This window comes from Gadus morhua, chromosome 16 (assembly GCF_902167405.1).
Source record: "Gadus morhua chromosome 16, gadMor3.0, whole genome shotgun sequence".
Classification (NCBI taxonomy): Eukaryota; Metazoa; Chordata; class Actinopteri; order Gadiformes; family Gadidae; genus Gadus; species Gadus morhua.
In genome coordinates this window covers 26,415,505-26,443,299 of record NC_044063.1, presented here as the reverse complement: position 1 = coordinate 26,443,299, position 27,795 = coordinate 26,415,505, and the positions used below count along the sequence as shown (strand labels likewise).

At 48.5% G+C, this 27,795-nt stretch overlaps 3 protein-coding genes across 5 annotated transcripts; 1 reads left to right on the top strand and 2 right to left on the bottom strand.

Annotated features, from left to right (window-relative positions):
* The first annotated feature begins 22 nt into the window (after window positions 1-22).
* On the top strand, window positions 23-10,658 carry fbxo46 (F-box protein 46). Its single transcript, XM_030380875.1, has 3 exons — window positions 23-467; window positions 6,021-6,687; window positions 7,066-10,658. The coding sequence occupies exons 2-3, from the start codon at window positions 6,187-6,189 to the stop codon at window positions 8,854-8,856; spliced, it is 2,292 nt and encodes a 763-aa protein (XP_030236735.1). The 5' UTR covers window positions 23-467; window positions 6,021-6,186; the 3' UTR covers window positions 8,857-10,658.
* Window positions 10,659-11,256: 598 nt separating this feature from the next.
* Window positions 11,257-22,061, bottom strand: slc5a2 (solute carrier family 5 member 2). Of its 3 annotated transcripts, XM_030380876.1 has the most exons (15): window positions 21,760-22,061; window positions 21,469-21,540; window positions 21,105-21,209; window positions 20,204-20,263; window positions 19,958-20,062; window positions 16,461-16,566; window positions 16,257-16,337; window positions 15,238-15,467; window positions 14,745-14,880; window positions 13,775-13,882; window positions 13,264-13,414; window positions 12,769-12,937; window positions 12,289-12,504; window positions 11,695-11,830; window positions 11,257-11,545 (listed from the first exon to the last, which is right to left on the bottom strand). In XM_030380876.1, the coding sequence occupies exons 1-15, from the start codon at window positions 21,871-21,873 to the stop codon at window positions 11,325-11,327; spliced, it is 2,010 nt and encodes a 669-aa protein (XP_030236736.1). In that variant the 5' UTR covers window positions 21,874-22,061; the 3' UTR covers window positions 11,257-11,324. The 3 variants fall into 3 exon arrangements, with proteins under 3 accessions (XP_030236736.1, XP_030236737.1, XP_030236738.1); XM_030380877.1 differs by lacking the exons at window positions 21,105-21,209; window positions 21,469-21,540; window positions 21,760-22,061 and adding an exon at window positions 20,464-20,541; XM_030380878.1 differs by lacking the exons at window positions 21,105-21,209; window positions 21,469-21,540; window positions 21,760-22,061 and adding an exon at window positions 20,483-20,501.
* A 234-nt stretch (window positions 22,062-22,295) lies between these two features.
* On the bottom strand, window positions 22,296-27,711 carry si:dkey-260j18.2 (kelch-like protein 12). The gene is made up of 5 exons (XM_030380879.1): window positions 27,206-27,711; window positions 26,263-26,416; window positions 26,046-26,124; window positions 25,690-25,917; window positions 22,296-25,318 (listed from the first exon to the last, which is right to left on the bottom strand). The coding sequence occupies exons 2-5, from the start codon at window positions 26,414-26,416 to the stop codon at window positions 23,818-23,820; spliced, it is 1,962 nt and encodes a 653-aa protein (XP_030236739.1). The 5' UTR covers window positions 27,206-27,711; the 3' UTR covers window positions 22,296-23,817.
* Between the last annotated feature and the right edge of the window lie 84 nt (window positions 27,712-27,795).

The window sequence follows — 27,795 nt, the reverse complement described above, 5'->3', positions numbered from 1 at the left end:
TGGGCACACCATCGACTCTCTGTTCCTATTGGCTGCGGGCCGTATGGAGCTGCTTGTCAACAAGATGGCCTTCTTCTTCCTACCTTTTTGACACTGATTATTTCAGTAGTCCTAAGTATACACCGTTAAAAGCTCGTGCCACTTCTGAAAAGATAACAAGGGAGGGTGTCCTTCAAAGTGTGCTAAAAAAGGCATTGAGTGAGTGGCATCTAGAGTATTTGTGAAGACTGACAGACCCTGGATAGTAACCCGCGCTAAACAAGGTTGATGAGAGAAGAGCTAGCTGGCTAATGTCGTTAGCCGAAGAGCGAGCTAGCCTAGCTACGTGTCCACGGACCACTCGTGTTACCTGCGGAACACTAGCTGCTGCCGTCTTTTTGAGTCGCTCAGCTGAGACGTAAAGCTCGCTATCCAGTTGTCATCAACGATTTTCCAGGCCAAAACTCGCTTTGGACTTGGACGTTAAGGTAAGACGAGTAGCTATTGCCCAATAACCAACTAGCTAGCACATTTAGCCAACTTGCTAATTGCATGGTTGTTTGTCTTCTTCTAACAGGTGAGTTGGGTTAGTTACAGGTGAGTTAGGTTATTGCAACGCTGTTCGATTAGGTTTGCTAGTGAGGATGCTAGTAAGTTTGATGGGCTCCTGACTTTGGGATCCATCAAACATGGGTTGACCAGTTACTGGTGGTAAAGAGCTAACTCCGGCTGTTCTGGAGATATGTCGCAATGAATGCTGTTGCCTTTAGGAACTCCTCGTTATGTTGTGTTAAATGTACTGCTATGTTGTTTGTCGGAACATGGCCGTTGCACGCTTTTTAGGTACATTTCTTTGCAAATAATGAAGAAAAATAAGTGAAAATACTGTTAATATAACTTCCTATTCGTTACACCCGCTTTGAGGCTTGTGCTGAAACGAACTTGATTATTGGAAACTAGATAGAAAATGAAACAACAGTTGGCGAAGGCAAGGTGATGAACAACATTTATATTTAGAGATTATTCACTGTTGGATTTTAACTTTTAATCTGTGGACAATACAGTGACGCTTGCGTTGCTGTATTTTATGTGTAATGTGTTTTATGCCATTACATGTCCATGTCAAGAAACCTTTGGATCACGCCTTTGTGATTGGGAAATTGTGCTGTCAGAGTGCAAGTGTGTTATGATGGCAGCTTAATGTCACAGTCAAACACTACAGCCCTGTTGGCCAGTTGGTGTCCCACTCCAGATTAATTTGCAGAATGACCACTTTAGACAGTTGTGTTGGAGGGCGATGCAGTCAGCGCCATTGTTGAATTTGACAGTTTGTTGAAGAGCCAGCCGTCTGGCCATACTCCTGTTGCACTGTCTCCCCAAGCGCTAAGGGACTGTGTTAATGCTTTCACACATCCACAGAGGCGGGTCTTGAGCGGAGGGTGTTTTGGAAATGTAGCACCGGCCCTGATTGGACAGTGTGACTGAGGCTGTGAATAAAAGTATAGCATTGGGGCAAATACAGGATGTATTGTATGACTGTTTTTTTTTTGCTAAAGCTAAGGTTAGATGAGGCTAAATGAAGATCCATGCCAAATGGCCTTAAATTAACAGATCCATTGAAAACCAAGGGTTATTGCTATTGACCATGTACAGGTCCTCATTCAACTGGAGTTGGGTGTGTGGTTAAGTGTGCACGCTCATCAATGAGACCTAGGGAGAACGCTTAATTGTCCATTGCTTGTTGTTACCAACAGAGGCTTTGATGAATGATGTTCAGTGTTGACATTTATTGCCCTGATGCTAACAAAGGAGCAGCACAAAGAGCACAGCAGCGTGGCAGGACTCTTATTTTGTATCTGCTCAGTTTATATAATTGTACATCGCTGCTCAAGTATGTTTTTAGGAGCTAGAAATTTGATGGACTAATGTTTATGCCCCCTAAAAAGTAGAGCTGAGGTCCAGAGGTTGACCGTTGGATGACCATAAAATAATTTATGTTTAACCTTTTTTAATTGTAAGCTCAATATTTGTTATTGTTCCAGCCTTAAAGGTCCCATGACATGAAAATCTCACTTTGTGAGGTTTTATAACATAAATATGAGTTCCCCTAGCCTGCCTATGGTCCCCCAGTGGCTAAAACTTGCGTTTGGTGTAAAACGAGCACTAGCTGTTCTGCTCGCCTTTGAAAAAACGGAGGCTCAAGCGCGCTGATTTGGAATGTCTGTGCTCATGACGTCATGAGGAATCTCAGCTCCTCCCCTTACTCTGCCTGGCCCGCCCAGAGACGTTGGCCCGCCAATGAGACTCGACCGTGCGAGCGGCACATGTGTGTGTGTGAATACACACACTGTAACGCAAGTGTTTCTTGTCGGTTCTTTGACGTATCTTGTATTTCCACAACGAGACTGTCGTGGGGGTTATCTGAGCCATGGTTGAGAAGGAATTGGGGGAAAGGAACTTTGGTTTGACACGCTGAAGTACATGAACTGCGACATGCCGCCGGTTGCCGCGAGGCACCATCGCCCGGCAGCCGGCAGCAGGCAGCGCGCGGTTCAGTCGACTTCAGGTTGATGTGAAAGTGGAAGAACCAGAGACGTCGCAGAACCCGACAAAGTCGTTTGTGATTCATAATATCGTCTGGAGGCGCACACAATATGTTATATGATATAGATATCTATGTATTATATGATATTATTTAGATATAGAGCTCCAGGACTGTAACGCAAGTGTTGTACACTTCCTTGTTATTTGGATAACCGTTCTGCTGTTGGTGTGATGGAGCATAACACGTCGGACTCTCGTGTCTGGTATTTCTTCAACGAGACTCGTATTGGGGGTTATCTCAGCCAAGGTTGAGAATGAATTGGGGGGGAAAGAACTTTGGCTTTGACTCCCTCAAGTCAAGAACATGAACCACGACAAGGAGGAGAAAGGGATCTTTGCCGGGCAGCGCTTAGGCACCTCCGCCTCCGGCGGTGGTCCCTCAGCGGGGCTCAAGCGGGAGACATTCGCCGCCAACAATCCATTTCTCCTCCATGTCGTGGTTCATGTTCTTGAGGGAGTCAAAGCCAAAGTTCCTTCCCCCCAATTCATTCTCCACTTTGGCTGAGATAACCCCCAATACGAGTCTCGTTGTAGAAATACAAGAGACGAGAGTCCGACGTGTTATGCGCCATCACACCAACAGCAGAACGGTTATCCAAATAACAAGGAAGTGTACAACACTTGCGTTACAGTGTGTGTATTCACATTGATGTGGACGTTGAAGAACCAGGAACGTCGGAGAACCCAACGCGGTCGTTTGAGATTCATAATATCGGCTCACACAGCTTTTGGCCGTGATAATATATATTGGGCTATATAGATATCTGTGTAGGCTATATGATAATATTTAGATATAGAGCTCCAGGACTCCCGTGTGTTCTAGAATATTTACAGAACACGGCTAAAGGCTGTGTGCGCCTCGCCATTGCGATACATCCACTGTAAATAGAGCGCATGGTACCGTCCGTGGCTGCAAGCTGCTCAGGGCCACACCCCCACCCTCCTCCTTGACACGCCCACCGAAACAGCGCATTTGGGGGAATCTCAATGTGCGACTGGCTCGGAGTGGCTGTAACTCTGCACCACGGCTGAATTTCAGGAACGTCTTTGAATACTGTGTTAGTTGCCCACTAATACCTATATTAAAGAATACGTAAAATAGCATGTCATGGGACCTTTAAGTGAGGCTTTTGTAAATTGTTAATTTACCCTGCTGTATTTGCAAAATGCACCAAATCCATCGAGCAGTAGTTATTGTAGCTAGAGTAGGCAATTTGGAGTAACCCACCATAGTATAACAGATTTTGAAAGTATCCAACAGGAAAAAAATCCCACCCCTCCCTTCAAGCCTCACTCCAAAGCCACTTCCCCAAAACATGTGATTAGCTCGCTAGCCTAATCAATATCTTGGCCTAGCCTACCTTCTACCTTTAAGGTAGGTAGAATTCTGTCCAGGCAGAAGGGAATTATTACAGGCCTGCCATCAGATCCCAGATTATTTTCCTTTTTTGTCAGAGTGTTTGATTTATAGATTGCTGTCGGGATTTTAAGAGAATTATACATATTTGACAAAAAATGTGTCTAAAATAAATTGCCTACCCTAGCTTTAAACCTTGCATCAACCTAAATTGACTTCAATGAGCCATCTGTGAGTCGGTGGGCGGGACAGGAGAGTGGTATAACAGTTGAATACCACTAGAAGAGGTCAGGAGGAGGGGTCACCATTCTCAATGCAGCATTAATCTGTCCGCTGTTCACCAGCCTGTGTTGCTGTTATTAGGGAAGCAGAATTTTCAATTGGTTCAACCAGTTTGTGTGGGGTTGTCCTTTTGACTTTTACACCTCTCAGCCATGCCATTGGTACAAATGTTCTACCCAGATGGATGGCAAAACACGGATATGCTTTTAAGGCTGTGGATTACCAGGTGAATAGACGTTGACTGGAACGGTACCAGAGAAACCAGTTCACTGGATCGTGTCTTATTCTTTGCCTTGTGCGAGATGATGTTTCATCAATCAGATATTTTTTAATTAACGAAGGTCGTGCACTCTTTCAAATGAATGCACATAAATATAATTGAATTATCCAAGACAGGGAATTTGGGATGGTTTATAATGCTAGCCTAGTCCTACACAGACACTTGTTACAAAATGTGCTCCTACATCACAGAACCGGCTAAACTGGATGAGCTGTAAGAGAAACACGCCTACCTGTGCTGCATCCGCCTTCACATTCACTTGGATTAATAGACAAGCAAAAAGGATTGATGTGTGCTTAAAATGTGTGATGCCGATAAACTTGTATGATGTGTGTTACTGTACCCTCCAGCAAGTAAACGCAATTACGCATGCAAGGGTATGGACAGCAGAGCAACTGTTATCCGTTGTTATGGTGTAGTGTTCAAACATTTTGTGGTTCTGAAGTCCTTTTTTTTAATGGACCTGTGTAAATCCTGCATAAAAGGGTAGAGTATCTAAGCCTTTGCTAAATGAATGACTTGTTTTCATTTATGCCATGGTAGATTCACTCCTGATTGAAAGTCATTCTCTGGCAGAGCTTGTCTCACAAAAGCACATGCGTGAATGCAACTGTTTTAATGATGGGCGCTACAGATAAACTTTTGACTCAAAGTTGCTCTCCTCCACCATAAGAACTATAGTTTACCAGCATAGTTTGCAGTCTCAGAGTAGGTATTTGGACCGAATGCAACCAAAAACACTTAACAAGAAGTGCAGCTAGCGTTTCAAGCTGTTCCACAGCTGAGGTCTTAAAACAAGCAGTGAGTTAAACATGTTGCACCATCACCACTTGTTTCCCCCCCCCCTTATCTCCTTTATAAGCACATGCCGGCACGTTCTTGGCAAACCTACAGCTGGCAATGTATGACGCACATGCAAAGCACTGTGGGTAGACTTAAGCCCTAACCCTACACCCCCGACCTAGCTTGTAGTGTGGAAGACTAGCTGACGATGATTGGAGGAAGGATAAGGAAAGGCTGCAACCCCCGACATACACACACGTATACGACAGACCCACATACACATGATGACACTCAACCAATATGCTAAAAATAGGGCTGCCTGCCCCACCCTGTGTGGCGTCTCATTGGTCAAGTCCTCTTTGAAGTACAGAGGGAGTGTTAAATCCTTTTTTGTCCTCGACTGCCTCATCCCTCTAGTCAGACGGCCCCAGACAAAGAGTCTGAAAGGAGATCCCTTTAATTTGATTGAGAGCCTGCATAGAGAATTGATCCCCACTTGATGTTCCTCTGTTCCAGCTATTGACTGCCTTCTAGTGTTGGTTGAGCTGACCTGGCTGCTTTCTACTCGTGTTCTCCTATGCAAAAAAAAATGAATGACCTCCACGAGGGATTGAACCTGCCTGTGAACCGATTTCTCTGCGTGATACAAACGGTTGTTTTATTTTTTTATGACCTCACTGACATTTTCCCTTCTCCCTCTCCATTCTCCCTCCCCGTCCTCCCCTCTGCCTCCAGATTACTCACAGATTGTATGCCTGTGGTCGCTGCTGATCTGGGTGGCACACAGCGCCCGCCAGGTTGGCACTGGGACAGGGGGGCGGGGAGAGCATGAGGAGTCCAGCCTCGGGTTCCTGCCGGCCAGCCTAGATGCCGTTACGCCCTGTGGGCCGTCCGCTCCCTGATGGACCGAGACACCTTCTCCCACATCCGCCTGCTGTGCCCCCGCCCCTTCGGCACGTACTCTCAGAACAAGGCCCGCGGTGCCGGCTCCGCCGCCAGCGTTGGCGGGACACGGGGCTGCCCCGGCTCCCCTTCCCTCTGCAAGGCCGAGCCCTCTGCCACGGGCCGCGGGCCGCCGGAGGGCGGCGGCGGCGGCGGCGATGAAGGGTGGCAGTCCGCGGTCGGGGAGCAGGGGGAGAACGTAGCCGTGGCACAAGACGACGATGCGGGTTCGGAGAACACGCCCCCGGACCTCCCCTCCCCTCCCTCCAGCGCCAGCCCGGCGCCCGCGCCCCCCTCCGCCCCGCCCTCGCCCCCTTCCTCCGGGGCCCAGATGGAGGAGGGCCGCGTGCTGCTGGACACCTGGTATGTCATCAAGCCGGGGAACACCAAGGAGAAGATAGCCTTCTTTGTGGCGCACCAGTTCAGTGGAGCAGGACTACAGAGACCCAGTGCCATGAAGGTGAGCAGTGGCCTGCTTCAGGCAACAATCAACAGAATACAAGCATGAACATGCATGGAGGGAGGATGCAAACCTATTCACTGGCAGCTGATGTTAGGCGCTATATCACGCCCAATATTATCTATTGGCTTCACTGAAAATAATGAAAAGCTAAATGCTGTATAAACATAACTAGAGGAATAAATGCAATCACATTGGATTGACAAAGTTCCTGTTTACCCTGGACAGCTAAACAAATATTTACTTACCCCTGTGGAAAATGTTGTATTCTTCCGGCATGATCAGGGTTCCTTTCCTCACTGGGGCACATGGTAGCATAAGCTATAAACCATGGTGAATGATGCTCATGATCTTCCCCCCCCCCCCCCCCCCCCCCAGGTGAAGGGTAACTGGGCAACGGACTGCAGCAAGGCCAAGCGGCGAAGGCGCTGTTCCTCCTATGACCCTCCGACCCGCCCCCTGGCCTCCTCGGACCCCCAGCTCGACGAGACGCCGCCGGACGGGGTGAGCGAGACGGACCTCCTGTCCGTGGCGGAGATGGTGGCTCTGGTGGAGCAGCGGACTGCCATGGCCCTACAGGGCATGGTCGCCTCCCAGGACCACCTGCAGCCCAGTCACCAGCTCACCACTGGCCAGGGCCTCTCCGTCCACCAGCACACCCTCCTCCGGAGCTCCGTGTCGGACCCCAACCCTATGGTCTTCTCGTCGGAGGGTCCGGACTCCGGGCCCCCATCGGACAACGACGAGGACTCCTCGTCCCCCATCCGGACGGACCAGGAGGAGCAGGATGACGAGCCCTGCAAGGTGGCCGACGCCATAGCCCTCTTTGAGTCCCAGAACCAGGAGAATCAGCTGAGGCTGGCCTCGGGCTCCACAACCCTATCGGAGCCGTCCGACCCGGTGAGGGCCCGCGGGGGAGGAGGGGAGCCGGGGCTCTGCAACAAGGCCACCCCCCCGCCCCCGACTCAGTGTCACGGCGAGGTGAGGATCGCCTTCCGCGTGTCCAGTCTGGACCCGCGATCCCAGTCGGAGCCCGCCGGCCGGCCCCGCTGCATGTTCATGAGTTGCGGCGGCGGCGCCGGCCAATCGGGGGCCAGGGCCAAGGAGAAGATCACGTGTGACCTCTACCAGCTGGTCAGCCCGTCGTCGCGGGACCCCAGCGGCCTGCTGCTCGCCAAGCCAGACGGAGAAGCGGCCTACCACGCAGAAAGGCAGGCCTGCCGCTGCCCGGAGCCGGGCCAGGAGCTCCCCAAGGCGGAGAAGAAGGGCGTGGGGAGGGAGCGGATGACGGGCTTCCACGTGGAGGTGGTGGTGACGGGCGCCGTGGACCAGTGCGTGTTCTACGGCAAGGACAGCACGGAGAACGTGCAGGAGGAGACGGTGTGCTTCGCCATGCCGGGCGGCGGGGCGGACCTGTCGGCCGACGACCCCCCTCCCGGCCAGCTCTTCTTCCTCCAGCCCCCCCGGGGGCCGGAGGAGGACGGCAAGGGACCGGGCCCCGGCGGGTCAGGAATGTGTTCTCTGGACTGCACCAACAGCGGTGGCGGCGGCAGCAGCAGCGGCGCGGGCAGCCCCGGCTCGCTGGTCGCGGTGGGCCCCGGGGAGCGTGCGGCGCGGCCCGACTCGCCGCTGGCCGGCGGCGGCGTGGCGGCGGACGACTGTTCGGACCCTTCCCTGTGCCGCCTCTACCGCCACGTCTCGCATGACTTCCTGGAGATCCGCTTCCAGATCCAGCGGTTGCTGGAGCCGCGGCAGTACATGCTGCTGCTGCCCGACCACATCATGGTCAACATCTTCTGCTACCTGCCCACGCGCGCCCTGGCCGCGCTCAAGTGCACCTGCCACGACTTCCGCTCGCTGATCGAGACGTACGGCGTGCAGGCGGTGGACTCGCGCTGGAACCAGGACCCGCTGTACCGCGAGGACCCCTGCAAGCAGTGCAAGCGGCAGTACGAGCGGGGCGACGTGTCGCTGTGCCGCTGGCACCCCAAACCTTACCACCACGACCTGCCTTACGGACGCTCCTACTGGATGTGCTGCCGGCGCACAGACAAGGACACGCCGGGCTGCCGCGTCGGCCTGCACGACAACAACTGGGTGCAGCAACCCGCCGACGGCAGCCAGTCGGTGCGCGCCAAGCGGGAGGAGCGCAGGGAGGAGGCCAGGTAGAAAGAGGGAGTGCAAACCCCCCCCCCCCCTGCCCTTCAGCTTGGCCCCACAGAAGAGAGCACAGGGACGGCTCGGCACTCTCTAGGACTCATCGTGTCCTGAGTTTTCTCCTGCACTCCACTATCGTTTGTCCTTTTTTAGAGGGAGGAGGGCCAGGGCGAGGGGTTCAGGAGGAGAGCTGTGTCTCCTTCACTGTACTCGTGACCCCTCGCTCTCCCTCTCGCCCCGACTTTACTGCAGCGATGTGACGTAGTATTACCACGGTTGGGGTCCCCTCCTGCTGCTCTGCACACTGTCTGCTGCCCCCCCCCCCCTGTCTTTGATTCAATGTTCCTTCCAATACTCCATACTTGGCCGTTGAGTGCTCCCATGTGAATGCCCCGCAGTAAACCTGACTCACGATTAGCATTCATAACAACGTGACGCATAGAAATGTAATGTTGCGCTTACTTAGTGACCATACTCCTGCTATGGCCAAATATCTCCTCATCCTCGTTGAGTTTGCGCGTTGTGAGTTGTGTCCATAACCCCTCCATGTTGGCTGTGCAATGGTGCTTCAGAGGGATGAACGGCACAGGGTCATAAAGAGATCTGCTTTCTTTATTTTGGGGTGATGGAATGTACAGCATTGTTGTAGAAATGTGATTGTATAGAGCTAACTTGCGTATAATTTTTCTCTTCCGTTGAACATGGCTGCCACTCACACTTTGTCCCGTTGTCATGGGTTTCTTTCTATCTATGAATGTGCTGTAATATTATTGTCTCTTCTACATCCCCTTCCCTCATTGATAATGCTGCTGAAATCATTGCCTCTGACAGGAACGTTAACTCGGTAATAGCCATACTAGTGGTCAACGAGAGGCTCTCGTCTCCCTTTTCACCCCCCAACCCTAGCCTAGTTTACTGGCCCCTCTGAGGTCTGTCCTCGCCATCCGGTCGGAGTGGACCCCAACCTTGCTGAGTGCACATAGGAGAATCAAACCAGGGACTTACTGGTTTACAAAGGATTATGGGAGATGGTCTATGAAATAAACACTAGGGTGGAATGGGAGAAAAGCAACTTGATGTCACTTTGCAAAGGCCCGATGTCACTTTGTATGGATTGATTGACTTGCTTATTTGCTATTTTAGTTTAACTTTGTTTGGTTTTTATAAGGATGGGTGTGTCAGAGAATGTTTGTTTATTTTGAAGACAGAGTTCCCAGTACCAAGTATCGCATCACCCCGCCACCTCAGAAACCTGTTTTATTTTCTATCAGATTTAACTGCCAAATCTCATTTACCCTCAATTTGGTTTGATCCGATAAAGGTTTGCTGAAGCGGTTTATGCTTTGCAGCAGGTGAAACGACCAGATTTCTCCACACCAGCTTTCAGCCTTAATACCCCCTCCCGCACACACACCCCTATACCCTCCCCTTGAGAGAATATGGCATCGGATACCTCACAAAGATTACGCATTTTATCAGGGGTCGCAGCAGCCGGTCTGTCCTTCTGATCGGGCGCTGCGCTCCGTGCAGACGTGTTAAAGGGCCCTCCGCGGCCTGTGGACGGCTCCCGACTCCTCATTCCCTCAGCCTCCTCTCCATCCCTTTTTAAATGCACCCAATTAGCTCTGCTAGCTGACCAGACTGGACCTGTGTACAAGACCGACCTGGTGAATGATACGAGACTGCATGGAAACAAGCGTGGGGGGGGGGGAACAGAAGCGTGGGAGGCACGGGAGAACTTTGTAGGTTCCTGATGTGTACAATGCTATTGGGAAATGTGTGCTTAAATAAAAACACTTGATGATTAAACTGGACACCTGTACTGTGCTTGGTTTCTGACCGTGCACAACGGAGTGGTAGCGTTATTGTGGTAGTAAAGCTCAACGTGGAAAATTGTCTTATCATTAGGTAGCAAGGACAGTGTGTGGGTTGAAGCTTGTATGATGGATGGAATTCACTGCTTGGATTTTATTCAAATCTTTCCAGGCGCTCACTGAGATTCCCTGTCCATTTTAAAGTAAAGAATGTGCAGCTTCACAATTTCATCAGATGGTAACAGAAACTGGTAATGGCTTTATAACTTGACACCATTTGAGGATCCGGGAATGTGCTTGGTTGCAACCCAACGTTATTGATCACAACCTATATAGAATAGTGAATGCAGACTGTATGTTGTAAACCAGCCAAGAACCAAAGTGATATCTATTGCATGTTAGTTTGCTTAGATATCACTGATTACTCTTCAAATATGTATTTTTTTTTGAAGATTACTCTTCAAAAATTTTAGCACTTTTTTTTAATGGTAGAGAACAAAAGTGTTAGTGTACACAACCAAGACAGCTAGGCCAAATTACTTTTAACAAAGCATACATTTAATTCATCTTTTTAACTTGCCCTAAATGAATTTCAGGATATGTTTGACCGACTTTATTTGGTATACAATCATGTACTTTTTAATGCTAGGTCTCATTCTGGTGGAACTATGCAAAGTAACCCCACATGAAGACGGCGACAGCCATCATGATGATGGCGTTGGCATCTACACAGTGCTTCCACATGGGGTCCTCACTGATATCAGGCAGTTCTTCTGGCGCCTCAGCCACTTCCTGGTCAGTGTGCTCCGGGGTCTGAGAGCCGCCGTCCATGCCACAGAACCATCCAATCAGGCGCCGGATACCAGACTTGACTTTCCTTCGAGCCGCTAAGAGAAATACAAAATTGGTATCGTTTTAAGCATACCTAATTATATAAAAGGTTAATGATTGGTTCAATGTTAGCCAATCAAGCTAGTATATGCTGCTATGTCATTCTTCTTGATTGCGTCAGTCATTTTAATCTTGTGGATCTCACCTGGGTCACTTTCAGCCTTTTCTCTTTTCCTCTGTTCCACCTCTCTGCGTCGTGTTTTCCTTCTCTCCTCCTCCTTCCAGTCAAGGTCCTCCCTCTCCTCTTTGGAGTGACGTAGGCTGAACACCAGACGATGGAGCTGTGAGCAGGAAAGCAACACTTAGTGCCAACGACGCAAAAGTATTCACTGTCCTGCACTCATTCAACCAAAGACTTGGCATAATTGTACATAAAATGATAAATGAATTCATTACTTTAACTCCCGGCAGGGAGGACCACGTTGGACTATATCTTGCCTCCTTCAAGGGTACATTCTTGTGAGCTTGAGTCTGGTGCAAGTGAAAAAGGAGCGGGGACACAGCGAGGAGCTGTCATACTGAGAACAGCGTTTCCAATCTTACACAATGGTTCCTTTGCTAAAGAAGGGTGTTCCTCAAATTGTCTCCAGACCCTCTCCAAGCCTGCTCCTGGGAGGGATTGGCTTGCTAGACAATATCATCTTCCAATAAGATGCACGCCATCTGCTCATGATGTCATGCACACACAGCTGTAACGGGGTGCGGTTGCCAGATGACGCAGAGAGATAGAAGCACTGACGTGTTGGGCGTTCAGGGGCTCGGTGCTGTAGCTGACCAGCAGCACCAACACGGAGGTGCAGAGGAAGAGCAGCACGGCAAAGTACAGGTAGTGGACGCCGCAGATCACAGGCGGGCAGGCCGAGGGGAAAAGGCAGCTACCCGTACCGAACCAGAACTCTGGAACCATCCGACACAGGCCCATCGCCAGGCCTCCCATCAGACCCCAGAATGCACCCTGGTGTTAAGAGACAAGGAGAGAGAGAGCGAACAGTAGACATTTTTAATAATGTGCGCTCATGAAGTGCACTTCCTGGGATAATGTACTGAGTGTCAGAACTTGAATACGAGTAACTATATTTATTTCATATATATTTCATCACATGTAAACCTTTTGGAATATTTATTTGACTCAGACTCAAACAACAGCAATTTGCAGTGTAATACGGTTCCTAGTTAATTATGCATGAAAGGGCATTGGTGTCATAATACATAAGCTCACCGGTTCATTGACCCGCCTAACAAACACGGCCAGGAAGAAAACTGATGCGATGGGCGGGGCCAGATAGCTGGTCACTGATTGGATGTAGTCAAACAGCTGACCACTCTGGGCGGCCTGCACGACTGGTATCCAACAGATGCTAACGCCCACTATGACCAGTACCCAGATTCTGAGGAAGGAATGACAAGGTGGAAATACAGGTTGATAGAGGAGGGAAAGTATATTTCTAATTGGGACAAGGTAAGATAATGAGTCATGAAGGAAAAACTAAACTTTTAGCTCGGGAGGATCCAAACTATTGAATGACTTTTGTGAACTTGGTGCAGAAAGAGTGATCTATCAAACAAAGAAATATCAAAAATCTTTCTCAGGCTTCTTTTCCAATGGAGTGCTTTGAGGGGCATCCAACACAGAGCAAATTAATAGTGTAGGATAGAGCGACATGACAAAGAGAGCCCCTTAAAGGGACCGCCGGAGGCCCTTGTTGACCCTGACCTTCCCACGAGCATGAGCTCGCTCTCAGCGGCCTGCGGTCGCAGACGGGTCCAGATGTCCATGGTGAAGAGGGTGCTGCTGCTGTTGAAGATGGAGGCCAGGGAGGACATGAGGGCCGCCAGCATCACAGCCAGCATCAGACCACGCAGCCCTGAGGAGGGAGAGAGAGAGGGGGAGAGAGAGGGATGGACACAGGGAAAATTCTGAAATATTTAGTGGAAATATTTGGTTGAATTATCATCCAACCTCATTGAAATTAAGGTGAATGAGACTTTTAGGCTATTTCAAAGACTAGAGTATAGTAAAAAGAGGGATCACAGCTTTTAAAAGGAATGCAATTGCGTGAATGGTCAAAGAACAAAAATGTTGATTGCGGTGAAGTGATGTTATCTATATATATAGATAACATCACTTCACATTATTTACATTATATAGTATATATATTATATAGAACAGAATAGAATAAAAAGTTTTTTGTTAAAGGTCAGGTAACTTAAATGTGTGCATGTACCGTTTGGCATGACGGAGACCACCAGTTTAGGATAGGCGATGTTGGAGCACCCCACCTCAGTCCCACATACCCGCTTACACACCTCGGGAACCACGCAGCCCACCTCGTCTGGTAGTGGACACAGAGACAGCCGTAACACACACACACACACACACACACACACACACACACACACACACACACACCTGAATGTGTACCGCTTTTGTTGTGGAACTGACTTTGAGCGTCACCAATTGGACTGATCTTTTGCTTCGTGTCTTCCAATATACAAAAAACTATACAAAACAAAGCAACAGTCAAAGCTTGTCAAAGAACAAAACCAAATAGAAACCATCTTTGTTGCAAATGGCGGTATCTATAACATCCTAACTGAGTTTAGAAGCAGCTAGCAAATTAAATTACATTACACACTTCACCCTCAACTCAGCTAACATGCAGTCATGTAATGGGAGCTCTTTTGGTTCAGCTCATTCTTACAGTTGACATTTGGTTGGCAGGCCGGTCCAAACCAGTCTATACCTCTTTCCCACTCTACTTCTGAACTCCTCCATCACGACATGCACTTTGTACACTATGATGAAAAGTAAGGCAATTTCATGGTAGAGCAGCTGGTAGAAAGGAGCCAATATTGTTTTTTAAATGAGTGCCAGGTGGTGATAGTGAACTAATTAGATGTTGCATTGTCCTTCAGATTGAATGTGTTTTTTTTAGTTTCTCTCCAAGGTTATGCAGCACATGCCACTGAAAGAAGAAGCCATACTATACCTCGTCATAAGACTCTCTGACCCTGCGTGTTTGTCACGTTAATTATTAATTAACAGATTTTGCCACTGTGACAATAACAATGCACGCGCACGCGCGCACACACACACACACACACACACACACACACACACACACACACACACACACACACACACACACACACACACACACACACACACACACACACACACACACACACACACACCTGGGAAGAGCACCCTGCTGATCATGCCGGGGAACACCATGAGGAACATAGGCAGCAGCTTAAGGTATCCGCAGAGGATGCAGCCGGCCTTCACGTCGGTGAGGCTGCGAGCCGCCAGGCACCGCTGGACAATCACCTGCACACAGAGGGACAGAACCAACCGATGGTATGGAGTTTGGCTCAAGGTATGTGCCGTTCGACTTGCCATCTCAATAGATTTATCAGATTTCTTCTAACAAAGGTAGTTATTGTAAGTCGCTTTGGATAAAAGCATCTTCTAAATGCCCTCAATGTATATGCAGATGTAGATACACTTAGTTTGTACGAATTTCAGTCAGAGGAATACATTGTTCTTCTCTTGTGAGGAGAAGTGTTCGAGTAAGTTCCATATTTCACTGTGCACGTCTTCACTTCCATCCACTAGCCATCTATGTGCCATCCATCTACTCTGCATTTCCTTATGCCTGCAGCCTTTAATCTGGTGGGGTCCCACCTGGTCCGTGCACCAGTACCAGCCCCCCACGATGGCGATCCCAAACAGCACCCCGGGCCAGGGCAGGTCCCCCTCCACCGGGTCCCGGAGCAGCTGGAAGGCGTCCGGCCGCGGGGTGTAGCAGCGGGCCGAGATGTTGTAGCGCTGGGGGTCAAGGGACTCGGTGGCGTTGGGCAGTGCAGTGCTGTAGCGGGCCAGCAGGGCGGCGTAGCCCCCCACCTTGGATAACGCTAGAAGGAGGCGGAGACAGACCGAGACAGGGGGGCGTGGTGGGAGGTGAGAAGGGGTGTGGGTACGAGGCAGGAGGGTTGGGAAGGGGCGGAAAATATTGGCACTGTGTGATGATGCAGCAGCTATGGCCGTCTGTTTGCGGGGCTCATGCGGAAGAGACCGGCCTGTACTGCCTCTAATGGGCTTTGGCTGGTTGCCGGTTAGCTGGACGCAGAAAGACTCAACACTAGACCCTTCTCACAGCGGTGTCATCGTAGGACAAACACCAGTGTCGCTCAAGAACACTTAACACGATGGGGCAGCTACTTTTAAATACCAGGGCACTGTAGGAGATTAAACTAGTGGAGGACGCACACATTGACGACTGGTCCTCCCTGTCACAGAGCTGTCACTGCAGGTAAACACATTAGCCTCCAAGATTTACAATGGGCAGGCTGGTATTTACGTCTGTCAAAGCACCAGTCAATGCTTGTCATCTTCCCCAGTGTGGTCTACTACTCTGCCTTAGTTCTTACAAGGAGCAAACCCTTTATTCGGGCTATTATTGCTTTTAGCGAAGGCGCTATAATAAGTGCCTTTGAATAACTGCGTGTTCCAGTATATGAATATACATGCATAAATACATGTAATCAATTTAAAAAGGAACCCACTTATCGTTGAGATTCCCACCTCTGCGTCCGACTCCCACGTTGTCTACTAATGAAGGAATAATTGACAGTTGCTGCCATTAATTTAAACAGTCATCAGACCCACTCCCCATTGTGATTGGCTGAACAATATGTACTTACAGAAGGCAGTCAGGACAACCGCCCCGGCAATGATCACCAGCGTCTGAACCATGTCCGTGTACATCAGAGCAGCCAGTCCACCTGATGCACACACGCACACACACACAAACTTAATAAGACCCTTGAGAAATCCAATGTAGAGGTTCTGGACACCCATATTATTATTATTTGACGACCCGCACGTCCACACCGACACACGCGTACCTGTGATGGTGTATAGAGCCGTGATGGACAGAAGGGCGATGACAGCCACGTAGATGTTCCACCCTAAAGCCTGTTGTATGAACACAGCTCCAGAGAACATGTCCACCTGGAACACAACAAGCACATCCATATCGTATCATCACAACCATCTTTCGTCTTCAGCCCACATACGAACGTAGAAAGGACACAACGTCAAACTCTACTCTTTCAGCAGCACCAGGGGTTTTTCTAGAAAAAAAAAGGCGCGAAGCCTTTGAAAAAATAATAATTAAATGGTACATTCTGAGGCTATCTTAGAGAGAAATTCTAGCTCTTGTGGTCATCCTGAAAAACTAAAATACTATCAACTTTTGGTAGACTTGTACAACTTTACCCTGTAAATAAACACGACAAATTACAAAAAATATTGGCTAAACTTTTATTAAGTAGGACAAATCACAACAGCAGCCGTCTATTCCTGAGACTGCCCCAACGGCTCACTGCCTTGTCAAAATCAAATTGAGCAATTGCAGGCCCCTCAATACTGATCCTGAGGAGGTGGTTCAGGGTAGCGTTAGTCATGGTAGACCTCCTGTGCCATGCCTCTATGGAACAAGTTTTGGGGCTCTAGAGTCAATAATGGCGACGCTATAGAAATGTTACTATTGTTGTCGTTTTCAGTTTTGCACTTTGCAGACGGTGCCTAAGCTCGCGGCTGAAAGCCGACTGCTCGTAGAAGCCAATGCAATTCAGTTTTGCACTTTGCAGACGGTCCCTAAGCTCGCGGCTGAAAGCCGACTGCTCGTAGAATATGGAGTCAGTTTCCTGCCATAATTCAAACCTGAAAAAAAAAGTTTCAAAGGCTTGTAAGTCTGGGTTTGAAAACTCAACACCTTGTAAAAAAGGTTTTGCAACACTGAAAAAAGAGATTATAACCTGAAAAAAATAAAAAATAAAATTCAAACATCTGTAAACATGATCTTGTGTTCTATTTTATCTTCTTCATCATTTTCACTAACACATTTTCAAAGTTCAAACAATTTCACCAGCGCATTTGCAGAGTTTCAAATCTGGCACTGTTCTAACAGTGTATTTCATTGTTGCCCGGTTTTGAAACCTTGTAAATGGGATTCTGCAAACAGGTGTTCATACATTGAGAAATACGTTTTGAAAGGTTGAATATTTAGTTTTAAAAACTTGTAAAGGTGTACGTTTACGACATTGCAACGTATTTTTTCAAAACTGGCTTTTCAGCACTGACTTTTCAGAGATTTGACCACACAGGCGCAAGCTTTGAGTCACGTGAATATTGGCAGTGTTCTGACGCCACTCGTTTTGAAACTCCTGACAGTCGAATCTGAAAAAGAAAAAAATGTTCCTGGGGGCGGGACCATTTAGCTCTAAACCTATTGGTTGCTCTCGGCTGACGTACATTCCAATCACATAGGCCGTTCAACGGGCTGTGCGTGATTGACAGTGCTCTGCCGATGACACGAATAACAAGCGACTTTCGCGGTTGATTTTGATTTCCATTTTCTGGAACCAGAAGCTGTGTTCGAAATCGTTCCCTATTCCCTATATAGTGTACATGATATAGTGCACTATATAGGGAATAGGGAACGAGAATTCGGACACTACGCCTAACATTTCTAAACGTCATTTGCGTCAGTAAATGCGCCTGGTATTTGTGTGACGTGATGCGCCGACATCATCTAAACAAACCGGGCTGGAGGTTGTATTGATGTTGAATGTTACATTTCCTTGTTCAAGTTTTTTTTAATTAATTTTGAATGTTAAATCCCAAATAAATTGTTGACATTTCTAAACACAAGCCGGAGACTCCATCATTAAATGCATTCGTTTTCGCGGTTATTCAGCTTCTTCTTCTCCCCTGGAAAAATACAACCGCATTGCATTGTGGTATACGGGAGTAACATGTAGGGGACATCGTATGTACCCTATTTTAAGTCCACTATATAGTGGACCACTGAGAATTCGAACACCCTACAAAGAGTCTCATCTCCATAGGACGCGACTAGCAAGGACGCGTCCTAGCAAGGCTGCAGCCTTCACTTTGGGAAACAGCCATGGTTCCAGAAAATGGAAATCAAAATCAACCGCGAAAGTCGCTTGTTATTCGTGTCACCGGCAGAGCACTGTCAATCACGCACAGCCCGTTGAACGGCACATGTGATTGGAATGTACGTCAGCCGAGAGCAACCAATAGGTTTAGAGCTAAATGGTCCCGCCCCCAGGAACGTTTTTTTCTTTTTCAGATTCGACTGTCAGGAGTTTCAAAACGAGTGGCGTCAGAACACTGCCAATATTCACGTGACTCAAAGCTTGCGCCTGTGTGGTCAAATCTCTGAAAAGTCAGTGCTGAAAAGCCAGTTCTGAAAAAATACGTTGCAATGTCGTAAACGTACACCTTTACAAGTTTTTAAAACTAAATATTCAACCTTTCAAAACGTATTTCTCAATGTATGAACACCTGTTTGCAGAATCCCATTTACAAGGTTTCAAAACCGGGCAACAATGAAATACACTGTTAGAACAGTGCCAGATTTGAAACTCTGCAAATGCGCTGGTGAAATTGTTTGAACTTTGAAAATGTGTTGGTGAAAATGATGAAGAAGATAAAATCGAACACAAGATCATGTTTACAGATGTTTGAATTTTATTTTTATTTTTTTTCAGGTTATAATCTCTTTTTTCAGTGTTGCAAAACCTTTTTTACAAGGTGTTGAGTTTTCAAACCCAGACTTACAAGCCTTTGAAACTTTTTTTTTCAGGTTTGAATTATGGCAGGAAACTGACTCCATAGTAGAAGCCAACGCAATTCACCGTTCGCTAAAGACGGCTCGTTTGGATGAAAACTATGTTGTAGCTGGTTCTCTGGGTTACTACACTTTTATTGGGCTAATTCGGCCGTGCAGCTGCCATTTAGTTCCCTGCTACGGGTTCCCTGGTAACAGGGAACCCTGTTCGACTGTTCGTTTTGCTCTCGCAAAACTCTTGATCAACACTCAGCATTTGTTTATTTCTGTCGTTCATTGAAACCGCTTTGTGCAGAGAGAACTGGAATGGTCTTGTATACTTGCTTAGCATCTTAGCGCCTAGACCAAAAACCCATTCAAATACATAGTAGCTAGCTAGCTTGCTGCTAATAACTTTAACGTTAGCATGTCGACTCGGTCTGGGAAACTCCAATTCGGATCGGAATATTTTTGGAGTAATTATAAGTTATTTGAGGATCAGACACATTGTCAGGTGGTGGTGTTGGGATATTTTCGCGGAGAAAAGATCGTTTTGAGAAATAGTGTATGTTGTACAGCAGCATGTAAGTACAGATCCAAGTCTGACAGGTTCAGTCGGCATTTCGGTAGGATGGCGCACGCCGGGAGTATCGGGGCGCAGCGCCCCTGTTCCCTTGTTTAGAAAAAACCCTGAGCACAGAACAGGAGTTGATGACGTGTTCTAGGACTTGTTGGAGCTCTGGGTAGGATGTGGGGACTCACAGAGATCTTGGTGAAAATGTAGAGGAACAAGGAGATGACGGAGAGGTACAGGCTAATCCTGGAGCCACCAAACCTCTTCTTCAGGTACTGGGGCATTGTTATCACCTAGGAGAAATAAAGGTAGCAGAGGTCAAGTGACCTACTCCACCTTACCCAACCTTGTATTTATAGATAGCTATTAAAGTATTTAGTGTGATGTGTGTATCGCGTAAACTGATAATTAAGATGAAGGGTGGGACCACTCACCCCAGCTGTGAGGTAGACGGGTACAAACAGCCAGCCAAGCAACAGCACAATAAACAAGGCCTGGTACATCCAAACAAACACAACATCAGATTAAAACATAGAAGCTTCTACTAGACACGAAAGTGAGTGTTGAACAACAAGTGACTTTGTCAACCACACAACCAAGGTCGGTGGAATTTGCTTTCTGTACAGCATGGTACATAAGCTAAGTTTGGTGTGAATCTATAGCAGAGACAGGGGACCGACATTGTAAACCTTACATTAAATACAGTAACCCACAGACAATATAAGCAGGACTCGAAAGTTCTTGAATGCAGGAACATTAGTGGTATGAGTTCAGACGTCTGAAGGGCAGTCTGAAAGAAAACTGTTTTTCAAAGCGGTATGATTTGGTTGACAGGGACCTACAGCGCCCCCCACTGGGCAACAGATGGCAGAGGGGAGGGCAGGGGGAGAGAAGTCTGAGGGTTTTCTTGGCCCTTGTGGTTCTGTGTTTGCGATATAATGATGGAATAAAATTAACTTGTCCCTGGCTCCCCATGTGTCCTTAGTCCTTCAGTCCCGACCCCAACATTAATAAACGTCTATCAATATTGCAGCAATCAACAATGCCTTCAGGGTGTAAAAACATGGAAAGTCAATAAAGACAGACCAGCTGTAAGACTCGGGGCTAAACTCAAGGAAATAATGAGCCACTGGAACATAATGAACATTAAAACGTTGGTTAATTCACTGGTTTCTATCTAATGATTAAGGTTTGCCATATGCTCTGCGACCCACTCAAAATGCCCTCACAACACACCAGTGGAGAGTCACTGATTTACAGTAAGGAGCTGCAAATGGTCCTGGTGATTCATCAACTCATTCGGTGTCATGCTTTACCGGCGTGCACACAACTTACGTTCCATTCAAAGCTTCCCACGGCGATCCCGCTAGCAGCCCCTGTGCCGGCCAGGCCCACGAAGTGGCCGCTGCCGATGTTACTGGCGAACAGGGATGCACCGACCTGAAACACACCAACCAACAAACTATGCTATCTCATACGCACACACAATATTGTCAGGTTCAACTATGCTACCACACACACACACACACACACACACACACACACACACACACACACACACACACACACACACACACACAATGATCGAAACTAGTGGTGTATTTTCGGTGTGGAAAGCACCCCATGTACTGTGGAAGTACAGTAAAAGTAGGATGGAAGCACATATATACTCCAGTTGTGTATGTGGTGTTAAACTCACCGGCCACCAGGTCATGGTCCGACCGGCCAAGAAGTATCCCCCCACAGTGGAACGGTTGTTCCGGAGCATGGACTGGAAAAACAGACCAACAGAGCATTGTTTTTATTTATTTAAAAGAGCAGCTTTTGATTCGAACCTACAGACACCCGCATCATCAGTTCAGAGGTTTGGACACTAAGCTGATGCATAGAGCCTAAAGCACAGAGCCAAGTTATTTAGTTTTGGAAGTATTATTGGGAAAGGTAGGGAAGGTAGGCTGAAGGTATTTCTAACAAATTGAAAGGCACTCACCCATATCCCCACGCTGATCACCAGGATAAAGTACCCGATAATGACGGAGATGTCTGCAGCGTTGCTGATGGTGGTCGCCCCGGGTGAGGCGGACTCCACAGGAGGACTCTCCATCTTCTGTATCTCGTCTTACGCGGTCAACTCTCACACTGATGAATAATCCAGCTTGACTTGCTTACTTCTAATGGTCTAGCCTAAAAGACAAAACAAGGTACTTTATCATTCGAAAGAAGGGAGGAAATGTCCAATGACTTGACAGCAACACATGCTGGTTGAATGCCCTGTGGATGCAGACCTTTGAGCACAAGAGGCAACCAGCAGAATCAGCACTAATGGCACTAAATATTAACACAGAACTGTTGGAAAACTGCTGTTCTATTAACAGATAGGTTAGCATTTCCAAGACCTCCCTCGTATGCTTCTTACATAACCTAACAAACTATGAGGGCCCCTGAAATTAACCCGCACAAGCAACACATCTCGTCGTTTATGTCTTTTTCTCCAGTTATCAAAAAAGTGCACAGTTTAAGACAATATTTAAGCAAATAGTTATTTAATTATTCAATAACATTGCTTCCAACAAAATCTCCATTTGCAATTTGGTTCAAAAAGTCACGTGACCTGAACTGTGTACACATACACACATACATACCATTAAACAATGGCTGCATAATATGAAAAACCTGCCAAAATTGCAAACATGGTAATGAACTAAAAATAAATATTCAAACAAAAACAAACCTCTAACCTCCAAACCAACATTGTTCGCTCAACAACAGTAAATTGGGACATTCATATTCCGTCCCAATTATTGCATGCTGATAAAGTGAAGTCAAATTAAGATCATGCTCAGTTGTTTGTGCCTATGAATTTCTCCACAATGTTGCAGCGTTATCACTGAACTGTGATACTATCTCTCACATTGATCCTTACTAGTTTTATGTTATGCAGGTTTTGTTTTCGTACATTACTTTAGTCCATGGTCAAATTCACTATTATGCATTATAATAGTGAATTTTTAGAAAGAAATTTCTTTTTTTTATAAGAATTTTTATATTTATGTCAAATCTTAGTGTATCTTTTTAAAAAAGCATTAAGTAATGCAAAAGCGTAGTGAATTGTGTGGAATTGTTTGGTAAAAACGACACAAAAGGTATTCAAATCAAGAATTTCTAAAAAAAGAAGCAGATGCATAAATTGCAGGTACAATGTGTGGTTAAAAGTGCTGACCTTGAGATGATGGAAATTTGAAATAAATAAAAAAATACATCACAAAAGACAAACAATAAATAAACATTCAAGGCATTTTCCGTTCCCTTAAAGGTGTAATTTTGGCCATTTTGAACCCTCATGTAAATATTTACCAGTTTACCTGTAATTCTTCGAATTTAGCACCAGCTAATGCTTAAAAAGAAATTACATTTGAGCTGGTAACATCAGAGTGACTATTAAATCCACTTGCCAGATTATGGCACAACATATTACTCTGTTTGAGAACTCATTGAACACCCCCATTTCTGTCACACAATGTTTAAGCGATAACAGAGCAGACCAGTAAAAGTAAAAGTAAAATTTTGGGGACTGCAAATAAATACCTTTCGGGCTTTTTCCTTATCTATTAATAAGTAGTGGCCATAACTAACAAATAATATTTCTCATGAATAAAATGAGGGTTAGTACAGCACTTTAACCTTTTACTTAATTTGAAAGATCCAATTGTATCGAAAGCTTTTTTTAACCAAGAACCACAAGAATACAGGACTCAGGTCTGCATGCGTGATTGTGAAATCATACATCCATGCATTGGCCTTGCCCTTCAACTGTTCCCCGTCCTGACGATGACATCAGATTACATTCAGGTCCCATGTTGGTCCACTGGTCTGTGAATAGAAACAAAACCTCTGCACGTCTAACAAATGAAGCACTCATTAAATAATCATTAAAAAATCCCCTGACATGAGCTGTTGTTTTGAGGACTTTGAAAGGGTCACTTTGAATTGTGGATCGCGTTATGAGCCCTTGTTGGCTTCCATCCTCCTCCCACTGGTCTCTCGGAGGCTAGTCCCCGTTGTCCTTCTTGCAGTCCTCTTTGGCGACCCTCAGCCGGGACAGGATGGGTTTCTTGGGGAACTTGAGGGTGGTGCAGCCAAACTGGCTCACCCCGCCGGTGTCCCTGGGGAGCTTCTCGCGCCGCTGCACCCAGCTCCTCCAGCCGGGCTTCCAGCAATACACGCTGTCATAGAAGCGCGACCCGTTCTCCCCGCCCAGCACGTAGATCCTGCGCTTCCAGCGGGCCACGCCGCCGGCCGCGATGCGCCTGGGGAGGCCCGGGAACACCACCGGACTGGGGGCGCGGTCGCTGCCGCCCCCTCCGGCCACGCCGCGCTCCCCGACCAGCGTGCCCCCTCCCCCGGTGACCTCCCGCTCTGCGCCGGACCCCCGCCCCTCTCGGAAGAACAGCACGCGTCCCGTGGCGTCCAACGTCTCCAGGTTGGTGTAGTTACCGTCCAAGAACTTGCTGGCATCCCTCATGTACCCGCCGATGGCGCACACGCCGCCCCGCACCGCCACCCCTCCGGCCAGGCAGGTGGCGCCAGAGTCCAGCGGCACGCGCGTCCAGCAGTCCGTCAGGGTGTGGTATATGAGCACCCCGGAGTGCACCACCGCCCGGTTCTGCTCCAGCGTGGTCCCGCCCAACAGGTACAGCCGGCTGCGCAGGGCCGCGCAGGCGAACGCCCGCAGCGGGAGGGGCAGCCGGGGCCCGGGGCCCCAACGGAGGGACGCCAGCTCCAGGGTCTCGCAGGAGTCCAGCAGGGTGGAGCGGTTGCTCCCGCCCAGGGCGTAGAGCGAGTCCCCGCAGCCCAGCAGCCCCAGCATGGCCCTGGGCTGGAGCATCGACGGCCGCTCCATCCAGCGGTCCAGCACGGCGTCGTACTCGTGCACGGCGGCCGACACAGTGCCCGTCCGCAGGATGCCGCCGGCCACAAACAGCCGGTCCCCGACGGCCGTGCAGCCGGGGCAGACCAGCGACCCCAGTGCCGCCAGCTTCTCCCACTTGCCCGTCCGCGGGTCGAAGCAGTCCACGGCGTAGCTCCTCTCCGCCAGGCTGTCGTCCTCCCGCGGCGTCAGGTCCACGCACACGATCTTCTTCTCAAACATGCCCTCCCGGGGCCTCAGCGGGCCCCCCAGCCCCTCGCCCGCCGCCGCCGGCCCCAGCTCCTGGCTCAGCCGCCGGCTCTCCTCCGGGGAGAGCAGGCCCGGCCGCAGGTGGTGGAGCAGCGCTGGCATGTAGGCGTAGCGCACCAGGGGCTGGTGCTCGGCCCAGCGCCGCGCCGCGTCGTACACCTCCGCCTCCGACTCCACGCCCAGCCGGTCCGAGCTCAGCAGGCTGCTCAGGGTGCCGTGGTCCAGCAGCAGGAAGTCCTTCTGCCGGGCCACGCGGGGGAAGTGCTGCGCCACCAGCCTCAGGGAGGCCCGCAGCAGCAGCTGGTCGTGGTGCGAGCGGGCCAGGGAGTACATGCCCAGGCAGTTGTCCACAGCCAGGTGCTCAAACAGAAACCTGGATGGAGAGGAAAGGACATGAGAGGTGATGGAGATGGAGTCATTAAATGGAGGATAAAACCTTAGTACTTTTAGATGTCTTTATTATTTATTAACTGGAGATAAAGAAAAAAGGATTGGTGTCCTAATCACTCATGGGAAGGGACTTGAAGATGACACGTTACACTTCAGTAAATGGTAGCTGGGTAATTTTATCCACCAGAAATGAAGGGGTGAAGATACTACTCAGGTGAAGAGGCCCGACCTAACTGTAACAGGCTTGATTCTGGGCAGCATGGGACCCATGGCGGGATCCTACCTCTTTGTTTTTCAGTTCAATGAAGTACACAAGGCTCAGCTGTGTTGAGGTCGTGCTATGGTGACGGTTACCTGGAGCACAGGTCCTGCAGTGGCATGACCTGGAGCAGGTTGGCCGCGACAAACAGATCCTCAGCAGTGTCCAGAGAAAGCCCCGCCTCCCCGGTGTAAACAAACTGGATGACGGTCTCCATGACGGACGACGTCACCTCCTCTAGCCGTATCTCGGTGAGGCGAGACTCCACCAGCGGGCTGGTGAACATGGCCCGGAAATAGGGGCTCACTGCTGCCAGCAGCACTCTGGACAGAAACAGAAGGGGTTTTTGTGGAAGGGACCGGTGAGACACTGCCTACTTTACAGAGACACCTCCTACAGAGCTTGCCCCATGAAAAACTTCCAATATGGGATGCGGCGGCAGCAGACCCACCTGTGACACATGAACTTCTTTCCCTCCACAAGCAGGGTGACGTCGCACAACTGCTGGGCGTCCAGGAGCTGCTTCAGTCCTGAATGAGGGTGTACGAAGAAGGGAGGGTTAGCAGAGGAGTTAGAAAAATGAGAGACAAAGACATTTTGTGCAGACCTCCTAACTGGTTTTGAAACAGTCCACTCTCTGTCCCAAACTCATTTGTTGCTGTGTTTACCATGTGTGATGTAGTCTCCCAGTGGGGTGGTGCTGTCGTCGGGGAAGTCCTCCTCCTCCGAGTCACTATCTGACAGGGGCTCCCCTCCGCCGCCGTCCCCGTCCTGCCACGGCAGGGGGCGCCAGGTGACCGTGCCCCCACGCACCGCGTTCATCTGCCAAATGTGAGACATGATTAATTTCTCTGACATAGTGTCATGCAAGTTTGGAATGACAGATATGTGTTTACCTTAAAGGGGACCTATTATGCTTTTTCGACTTTTATGACCTATAAACGTTGTTATGATGATTGAGTCATGTTTAACCATACTAAAGTGTCAAATAATGACGTGCATGCATTTCGACGTATTCCCTGCTGACAGTCTGAGCTGGCTGTGCAGAGCGCTAAACACTCGGGACAACGTTTGCGATTCACTTATTCACATTTCCGGGAAATCATCTACGTAGAGGCACTCCTGCCGCGCCCCCATATGCCTGGTCAAATCTGCCCGCGCGTGCGCTTCGAGGAAGGTAACCAATCACAACGGAGTTGGGTTGGCAGGAGGGGGGCTAGGGGGCGGAGAAGGGCGAAACCGAGCGTTGACAGAGAATGCTGAAGGCGCCCAGATGAGAGGAAGTTTCCCGAAAATCTACATCGTTTTTTGTGTATGGTTAAACATGACTATCAATCATTATAACAACGTTTATAGGTCATAAAAGTCGAAAAAGCATAATAGGTCCCCTTTAACAAACCGTTTCACCGTTCAGTTTTGGAGGGTCATGGCGTTATATTGTCCGACAGAATGGCATAACAAGGACAGGACGGTAGTTGTAGAAGGTATATGCAGCTGATATGTGTTGGCTTTTCAGACATTTAGACAGATTCGTTTAGAATTGCGCCTATGTAGAATGCCTAGGTAACAATGTGGCGTTGATGATTAGATAGCTACATAACTCATAATTACCTTGGCTCTTCTTCTCGTTTCCACTGTGAAGCTTTGTGTGTTCAACACTAACGTTAACTGATGGAATAATGTATGCCTGGGCGACTTCTTATGTATGTATGGACAAGAGGCGTGCTGAGGGTTTGGACTGTATCATTGGTGTTGTTGTCCGAGGAGCTCCCGGAACACTGAGGTGACTATTGGCTGAAGATACCGGCCTTCTTTGGTGACAGCAGGCTACTAGGTTTTCATCTAGCCCAATACAGACCACCACCAGTCAAACCCCCAAGCTAGGACTAGCCTAGCTTGCAGAGCAGACCCCAATCATCTCCAGGGACAATAATATGTTGTCAAACTGTCCCTTTCTTCTAACGCACTACATTAGATAACCATGGGCGGGAAAGTGGAGCGGGAGATTGTCAAATATAGCAGAGGCTCAGAGGAGATGATGAGGTGATTTCAGTCGCTCGCTGTGGACCTGCTGTGTCTCTCTGAACCCATAGACTGTGGATCTGAACCGCATTACCGCAAAGTAATGCTTCTGTGGATCTGATTGGTCAGCCTTTGAACTGTGACGTTTTGTTTGGGGTTCACGAGCGTGTGTTTTGTTT

Coding starts and splice junctions, on each gene's coding strand:
- fbxo46 (XM_030380875.1), top strand. CDS start 6,187: ATGGACCGAGACACCTTCTCCCACATCCGCCTGCTGTGCCCCCGCCCC. Junction 6,688..7,065: donor AGAGACCCAGTGCCATGAAG/GTGAGCAGTGGC, acceptor CCCCCCCCCCAG/GTGAAGGGTAACTGGGCAAC.
- si:dkey-260j18.2 (XM_030380879.1), bottom strand. CDS start 26,416: ATGAACGCGGTGCGTGGGGGCACGGTCACCTGGCGCCCCCTGCCGTGG. Junction 25,918..26,045: donor AAGAAGTTCATGTGTCACAG/GTGGGTCTGCTG, acceptor GTTTCTGTCCAG/AGTGCTGCTGGCAGCAGTGA. Junction 25,319..25,689: donor CTGCAGGACCTGTGCTCCAG/GTAACCGTCACC, acceptor CTCTCCATCCAG/GTTTCTGTTTGAGCACCTGG.
- slc5a2 (XM_030380876.1), bottom strand. CDS start 21,873: ATGGAGAGTCCTCCTGTGGAGTCCGCCTCACCCGGGGCGACCACCATC. Junction 15,468..16,256: donor GGTTGTCCTGACTGCCTTCT/GTAAGTACATAT, acceptor GCCTCCTTCTAG/CGTTATCCAAGGTGGGGGGC. Junction 13,883..14,744: donor CAGCAGGGTGCTCTTCCCAG/GTGTGTGTGTGT, acceptor GTCCACTACCAG/ACGAGGTGGGCTGCGTGGTT.